Source organism: Squalius cephalus, assembly GCF_949319135.1.
Source record: "Squalius cephalus genome assembly, chromosome: 20".
Taxonomy (NCBI): domain Eukaryota; kingdom Metazoa; phylum Chordata; class Actinopteri; order Cypriniformes; family Leuciscidae; genus Squalius; species Squalius cephalus.
The window spans coordinates 18,997,866-19,006,076 of NC_137141.1; the positions used below are offsets into that span (position 1 = coordinate 18,997,866).

The 8,211-nt window shown below is 37.1% G+C and overlaps 1 protein-coding gene across 4 annotated transcripts; it reads left to right on the forward strand.

Moving 5' to 3' along the window:
* Positions 1-1,125: 1,125 nt before the first annotated feature.
* Positions 1,126-8,170, forward strand: LOC307147728 (myelin and lymphocyte protein-like). Of its 4 annotated transcripts, none has more exons than XM_079852663.1 (4): positions 1,126-1,426; positions 5,188-5,355; positions 5,822-5,968; positions 6,894-8,170. In XM_079852663.1, the coding sequence occupies exons 1-4, from the start codon at positions 1,337-1,339 to the stop codon at positions 6,966-6,968; spliced, it is 480 nt and encodes a 159-aa protein (XP_079708789.1). In that variant the 5' UTR covers positions 1,126-1,336; the 3' UTR covers positions 6,969-8,170. The 4 variants fall into 4 exon arrangements, with proteins under 4 accessions (XP_079708789.1, XP_079708788.1, XP_079708791.1 ...); XM_079852662.1 differs by lacking the exon at positions 1,126-1,426 and adding an exon at positions 3,535-3,663; XM_079852665.1 differs by lacking the exon at positions 1,126-1,426 and adding an exon at positions 4,905-4,978.
* The last annotated feature ends 41 nt before the right edge of the window (positions 8,171-8,211 follow it).

Below are 8,211 nucleotides of genomic sequence, written 5' to 3' on the forward strand. Positions count from 1 at the left end.
TGAATCCAGTGTTTTGAGGAGAATGTGCAGCTGTCAGTCGCTGCGCCGGTGTAGATACTCTCATTCGGAATCACAGATCCTACTTTTTGGAAGTATAAATTTTCAACAGAAAATGTTGTCTGAACAAGTAACATCCACTTTTGTTCTGACCATCTAAGGGGAAAAAAAGCATTTCAGTAAATTGCGCTGATTAAATCTAACGGTCGCTCATATCACATCAAACCGTGCAAATTATAGCCTACTTCTCAAATTGTTAATTTTAACAACATAAGCATTGCGTGACTACATTTAATGCCCTTCTGATATTTATCCTTGTTTTCGCATGGGCCCGGTTGCAGTCTCTTTTTTTCTGAAGCCACTCCGAAGTCCGAACGAAGTCTTTTGCATTTTACAACGGGTGAATCTCCAGTTGTCACTGGTGATTGTCTTGCACCTTTCTGGATCCGCCATCAAATTGATAAGTTTAATTATATCAAGTGCTGTGAGAAAAGGCTATAAATCTCCACCTCTAACATCCTCACACGCCGGGACACCGTACAGATGTGACGTAATGAAGCACAGACATGCTCGACAAGCACAGAAGATCCCGCGGAAATTCACTAGTACACCACTGGAATTAAAAACATTATTAGCGAATCGAGCTAAGGCAAGCAGGTAGTTTTGAACACTAGCTGGTTATGTTCTTGCTCAAAATTTTATTTTGGATCATTTTTAACCCAAAAAAGTTACGAAATGCAGCTTTAAACACTTTACAAGCTGGATGTTTTAGAAAATCACTAATCTACAGTCAAAAGATGTAGGCTAGCTATTTCGTTAGGGCATCAAGAATCGTGTTCCACCCAGTAGGCCTACTGATTATTGTTGGACCTCACCCTATTTTTATACATGTTTATTTAAAGTTATGATGTCGACATAGTTGAAAACTATGCACTTGAATAAAGAGGACACTCCTTGTCCTTATCGGTCTTTATAACTGTTTTTATACAGCAATAATTTTGCCACTTTGTTAACTGATTTTGACTCTGTTTTTAACTTTATTCACTAAGTAAACATCTTCCCTTCCACAGTCGAGTGTGTCTGTGTATTTGCGCACACCTGAGCTGATTGACCTGAGTTCAGTATTACTCAACCCGTTGCCAAACTGCACCCACATACACGAAACCCGCGTTCCTCAACATCACAGCCCGCTCAGTGAAAGTGGAGAGGTACGCTGCTCTCCTCGCGTAGGGTGTGTTCACACAGAGCAGGTTTTTCAGGTCTCCAGTGGACATTGAAAAGACGCGCCCGTGGCTCCGTTACTCCATTCATTCCTCTTGAGGATAGCGGGAGCGCGACGATGGCAGCGGTCACGCAGCAGATGTCGAGCCTGCCCAGCGGACTCCGGATCTGCACCACCGCACCGGACATCCTCTACCTGCCCGAACTGGTGCGTGAACGGAACATTTAATGCTATATATATATATATATTTTTTTTTTTTTTTTTTTTTATCCAGTTATTGTAAACTAGCATATCAGATAAATGTGGGTAAATATTAAAATAATCTTTCAGAATATTTATGTAATTTTGTTAGCTATTTATTTTTTATACTTTTTTTTTTTTTCTGTTTTAACATTTGAAGGTAATGGAAATGGAAAAAGAGCGAAACGTGAATATTTATATAATTAGGCTAGAGCCTACAGTTCAAGGTCAAATTTGATATATATATGTTTCTAAAGCCTATTGGTGGTTCCACTTCATTTAGTTTTATTTATATTAAATAGGAGAATGGAACGGTAGGAGAAGGGAAGTTCAAATAAAAATTTTAATTATTAGAATTTTATTCTATTCTCTAATTCTTTTTATTATTATTATTTTTATATATATTTTACTACAAACTGTAATTGACTGCGGGTTTCTGGTGACATGAGGTCTCAGCCCAGCACCTCCACAACAGCAGCATTTGACACCGAGGTTAATGAGGGACACACAATACACTTACGGAACCCATATACTCCTGAATTAACCTGTAACGATGGATCAAATAATGGTGTTTAAAAAAGAGGAGTTTGTTTTGTGGTTGTGGTTTTTGTTTGAGCTCAGTAGAAGCTATGAGGGGCATGAATGTGAGTTTAGGTCATGTATCAGATTCAGTAGCTCAAATGAAAGGCGATATGAGTCTGTCTGTTTGGAGGATGTGCAAGAGACAGAGAAAACAGAGACGGTGAGTTTGCGTGCTTTTTCATCTTTTGTTCTTTGTTTTGATTCTCTGTTACAGTTGGCCATTTAGATAATTTCACATATGGTAAACATAAATACGTGGACCAATGTTGCACAGTTAGCCTGTCACTGTCAGACAACATAATGTAAGCTAGCCTATTTTTTTTTTTTATTTAGAGATTAAAAAAATACCAAATAGCCTACATAAAAAAAAAAAAATTAAAAAAAAGCGTGGACATGAAATAGGTAGCCTACTGATTTGAGCGGGGGGCAATAACAGGAAAACAGGCAGAGGTGGACAGTAGGCTAACAAAGTAGCCTACATTTTCTTGAGTAAGCCTACTTTACTTAAGTAGGCTACACTTTTTGAGTATCTGTGCTTTACTTGAACTCGTATTATTTTTTCTGGAAACTTTTTACTTTAACTTCACTACATTTGAAAGACAAATATCGTGGCTACTTTTTACTCCTCTACATTTCTGTCAAGGTCCTCGAGTATAAAGTAGTAACCTCAGTCAGGGGATGTTTTTGTTGCAGGGGTTGCATTTTGGTTGGAAATGAAAGTCGGGTTGACGTCAGAACCCGACTGATGTTGGTTTCTGACGTCAACCTGATTTTCATTTTCAACCACAATACAACATCTGTCCAACGTTGGAGATTAACGTCAATCTGACGGTGGATTCTGACATCAACCTGATTTTCATTTTCAACGTTGGGTTTGGTCTTATAAATGCGAATTTTGTCATTGTTTTGGGGCACACGTAGCTTATAGGTAACAACCATTGTGGACGTTACTGAGTGCACTTATGCAATCTCACATTAAATCACACTGGAACTGTGTTATAGAAATAAATTTGATATTGATATGAGGGTATGGCATGGCATAGATTCAGAGGCATAAGGTACAATGTAACAATAATAAAACAATGCATTGACATTTACTTTTGTCTTTTGATACTTAAGTACTTTTAAAAATTAGTAGGCTACTTCTGTACTTTTACTTAGGCTAAGTAAAAATCGGTCTTTACAACTTTTACTTGTAACGGAGTAATATTTGACCCAGTAGTATCTGTACTTTCACTCAAGTAAGGAAGTTGTGTACTTTGTCCACCTCTGAAAACGGGTCTCAACGTATCAGATTGCATCAGATTGAATGTCTGAGAAAATGTTAATAGCAATTAGCCTGGCTAACGTCAGACCTCTTTCTCATTGAGAAGTAGGTCTGGGAACCACATGTTCATTTTCTCGTATTTGAGGCGTGGTTTACGAATGCCCAGAGCCGTTTATTGGGCGATACGAATGTCTATCAAATGCGCCTGTGCGTAGCTCATAGCCAATCGTTTCAATTATACCAGATGACGTATGTAGAACGACAGAAATTCGACGAGGAAGAAGACGATGGGTCAGAGATTTATGTGTACACGATGGCGTTCAGCGACTATTGCCGTTTGTGCTGCATCGAAAAGGTAACTTTGCGTCTGCTGCCATGTTGGATCCATAGATATAAACAAACTGCTTCGGTGTGTCGCATAGGCGTCGTCATCGTCTTGCTGCTCCCTCCCCGTTCTGTGATTGGTCCCATCGCTGAGGCGAAAATCTGGTCCATGGAATCCAGGCTGCCTAGCAGCGTGAATAAAATTGCGCTGCGCTCAAGGCAGCATGGGGAAACCCAGGCTAAATAGCAATACGAACAGACGGTGATATGGACTTTAAAGGGATAGTTCACCCAAAAATGAAAATTCTGTCATCATTTACTCTCCCTCAAGTTGTTCCAAACCTGTATGACTTTCTTTCTTCTGCTGAACACAAAAGAAGATATTTTGAAGAAAGTCGGTAACCAAACGACTGTTGGACCCCATTGACTTCCATAGTAGGAAAAAAAAATACTATGGATGTCAATGGGAACCAGCAACTGTTTAATTACCAACCTTCTTTAAAATATCTTCTTTTGTGTTTAGCAGAAGAAAGGAAATCATACAGGTTTGGAATAACTTGAGGGAGAGTAAATGATGACAGAATTTTCATTTTTGGGTGAACTATCCCTTTAATAGTATAGGCTAGCTAATCAGTGCCTAAAAATGCTGTATTCTGCTGCTAGGCCATTAGATGGCGATGAAACACTATAGACTGAACGCGTAATATACATGTTCATGACGTCATCGTTTTCACAGATTAGAGTTTTTGATGTTTACACGGAGACCATTTTCTTCGCTTGGATTTTGATGGTGTCGTCTGTTGAAAACTCAAAGTTAAAACTTATTTTTAAAACTACGTTTTAAGCATATCGTTGTCATGTAAACGTACCCTCAAACATAATGTCAGTTCATAATTGCCAGTAGTGATGTACAGTGAGGGCGTAATGTCGACAGAAATGAGTCATGAGTGTCCCAATGTGTAGTGAGCCAGCATCCTTACTGACATTACCACTTACCAGTGCCTGAATTTGTGTACATAATATACAGATCCACGACCTATAGGGAGTTGATGGAGACACACCCTCTGCCTCACCTCCACTGACTATGGCTGCGTCCGAAAACTGGTAAATGCTGCCTTCAGAGGACGCATACCAAGGTCGTGAGTCATCAAGGCACGTCCGAATGCAATGTTAGTTTCACTTCCTGTCTCCTGAGATACCTTCATTTTGATCGATTTTTGAAGGCAGCATAGATCTATCCTTCGCTGCCTTTGATATCCCACAATCCTGTGCTTTCCATTCTGTGACAGTTGAGCTAGAAAAATAAAGATGGCGTCTGAATGTTGCGGCTGGTCATCATTTTGTGTGTAAATGTACATTTTTGATCAACGTTTTCCACTTATGATGTAATTTCTAGCGAGAAATTACTATTGTTACCAATACCATTAACGTGTGTTAATAAGAATAAGTGTGTTAACTGGCTAATTATCTAAATCGAAAGGTCTAGTCTTGGTTGCACTATGGGTATGCGCAAATTACTATACTGAATTTGCATGTGTGTGTGTTTGTCCTACAGGTGTTTGGAGGGTTAGTATGGATCCTGGTGGCGTCGACATATGTGACTGAGAATAACCCTCAGGGATGGGTGATGTTTGTATCAGTCTTCTGCTTTGTGATGACCTTCCTCTGGCTCATCATCTTCGCATGTGGAGGGCACAAAAACAGCAGCGCCTGGGCTACAGCGGTGAGCAGAGAGCAGATTATAGTGCGAGTTTGTGGGTGTGTGTATGTGTGTCATTTGGGCCTCTAGGACATTTTTAATGTGGTGTCCAGAGGGGGGCCTTAAAATTATACACATACATACACAGTTACACACTAAAACATACACTGGAAAATCTGGAATAATTTCAAGGATCTATTTCAACTTTATCTAACCCACAAAAATTACTTGCGTTAATGTAATATGTCAGGTTGATATTCAGATTAACTGACATTTTTCACTTCTAAACAGTTAATTTAGAAGTTGTCACATAAATTTGGCACGAACTGTAAAAATTAAATAAATAATCAGTTTCCTGCCCTTGTAATTCATGAGTAAATACATTTGGCGAAATAATATATATATATATATATATATATATATATATATATATTATATGTATTATTATATATATAAACGAACTGGCTTTGATGATGTCTTCTGTGTGCAGGACTTTATTTATCACCTTATTGCTGTTATGTTCTATCTGAGCGCCTCAGTGATCCTGGCTTATGTGACCATCGGCATGAAAACGTTAACTTCAGCACAATTTCCAGTCTATCCCTTTAAGTACTATCAAATCGACATTGCAGCTGTGGTAAGCACAAAATACACACACTTTGTTGTTATATTTTGACATTGAATAGTTTTGTTTTTTTATGCTCATTTCCCCCATTTTTATATTTAGATTAACGTTATCTAATGCTCACGTAAAGTTAATCTTCATCCTCTCCTCGGGTCATCTTGACCAAAAACGAATTTTCATTTTTAAAAATTGAGTGTTTACTATACTTACCTTAAGACTTTTGTCGCTCTTGTAATTTGAATACACACAATTTTTGCCTGAATTTGAGGAGTTTGTGGTTTTAATAAAAATAGTAACAAATCCTTCACTCGTGGGTCAATACACACACACACACACACCTAGGAATTCCCATTAAAAATAATGGGGGGGGGGGGGGGGGGGGTCATATGGTGGGGGCAATGTTGTTGTTGTTCTTTTTTAAATAAAAATCAATCAGTCACAAAGCAGACTGCACACAGATATGAAGTGGTTATAAGGCCATCTAGTGGCAAGAGTCATGACATATATTTTTTCAGTGGAGACACCCAGTGTGAGACTTTGAGTTGTTATAACAAGTTTTTTGCATAGTAAATACTGCAAATAATTGCATTTTGTATTTAAGTTGTAATAATGTGAAGAATGTGCTTAAATTTATATCTGTAATTTAGAGTTAAATAATCTCCAAAAAAAAATGCATTAAAAAATAGAACAGATATCCAAATAAAGTGATATAAGCTTTCTGGACAAAAAATTTGGGCTTCGGGTCATTTTGACCCACGAGGGAAGGTTACAGGTAAGGGAGGAGAGGATGAGGGAATGCTAATCATTTATAAACACTGTTAAAGGTGATCTTTAGCAAATCCAAAAATGAATGTCCATTTTTCATTTTTAAAATAATTTTTTAAAGCCGTTTAAAGTTCAAATGTTTGACTGAATTTTTGTCCTCTCTCTCCTTCAGGTGTTCTCTTATATTGCCACATTGCTTTACTTCATCCACTGCATCCTTTCTGCTGTGCGGTGGAAATCCTTCTAATCAAAGAATCTGATCAAAAGGAAATAATTTTGACATTAATTGAAAAACATTTTAAAATTACTAGGGGCTGAGAGAGATGAATCTCAGGGGTCAGTCCCTGTACTCAAAAACCACAGCAATCATGAAGGAATAATCCCACTTACACTCTTCATAGATTATTCTGACCTTATTGCTTCTGTACTGATGATGCTTTCTTATATTTGGGAGAAGGGAAACTTTTTAAAATGGTATCTGTACTAGCATGATAACTCTGTGTAGATGCAGATGAAAAAACAACATGAGGGTTTTTTGTATACTTGTATCTTTGTAACAGATAAATCAATTTTTGTATATTTAGCTACTACACGCATTATGAACAACATAATATTTTAATAAAAGAATATGAACTAGACATAATTCCCTGTGTAATTAATTCCTGAGGCTGATAATGTTTGGCCTGTAAATATGACTAAATAAATTATGCATTTTGATACAGGCAAATTATGTCAGTCACACGGTCTCAATATTTTCTGATGTTGAATTTTGTAAAGTGTAATTTATTCAGTTTTTTTTAAAAGTTTGCATGATGTGAGACCAGCTTTTGAGAGTAGCATTCAAGTGTCTGAACTTGCTTTTTCACACACAAATAATGCAGTTGTCCTCACAAGTTCAAGTAAGGGAAGTCCTAATAATTCATATTCTGTGTATGAATAAAATAAAAAGCAAGCCAATGAAATGGATTCCAAAAAACAGACAAATGCACTCATTTAAAATGAGTGAAGGTGAAGCACATCTGAATATCACAGAAAATATAGATTTTAACATAAAATACACTCAAGCACTCGCATTTAACCCCAGCTTCCAAAATAATACTAACACAACTAACTTTATTAAAGCTATGAGTATGAGATGATATAGAAACTGAGCTGTTATTACCTGCACACCAATGAAGATCACCAATGTTGGAATACAATATAATGTCCTTTCAACATTTTTGCATTTAATTATTATTGTGTCAGCTAACTCAATTATAAAGCTGAGTGCAAATCTTTACATATACAGTAAAACCGTGATGTACTATGCAAGGGACCATTGACAGAGAATGCAAATTTGCATTCCACTGTGCTGCTTTTCAATTGTCTATGTAAATATGTGCTTAATGGACACGTTCGATCATTGTGCACACATTTTTAAATGCAAAAACGCATTCTGTGCAAAAAGCTTTCCATAAAAAAAAAAATTTTAAAAATTTTTTAAAAAAAAG

Bases quoted from the DNA above. Each gene is read 5' to 3' on its own strand.
- LOC307147728 (XM_079852662.1), top strand. From the start codon at position 3,553: ATGACGTATGTAGAACGACAGAAATTCGACGAGGAAGAAGACGATGGG. The intron at 3,664-5,187 runs GTAACTTTGCGT...TTTGTCCTACAG, and splicing joins GTTTGTGCTGCATCGAAAAG to GTGTTTGGAGGGTTAGTATG. The intron at 5,356-5,821 runs GTGAGCAGAGAG...TTCTGTGTGCAG, and splicing joins GCAGCGCCTGGGCTACAGCG to GACTTTATTTATCACCTTAT.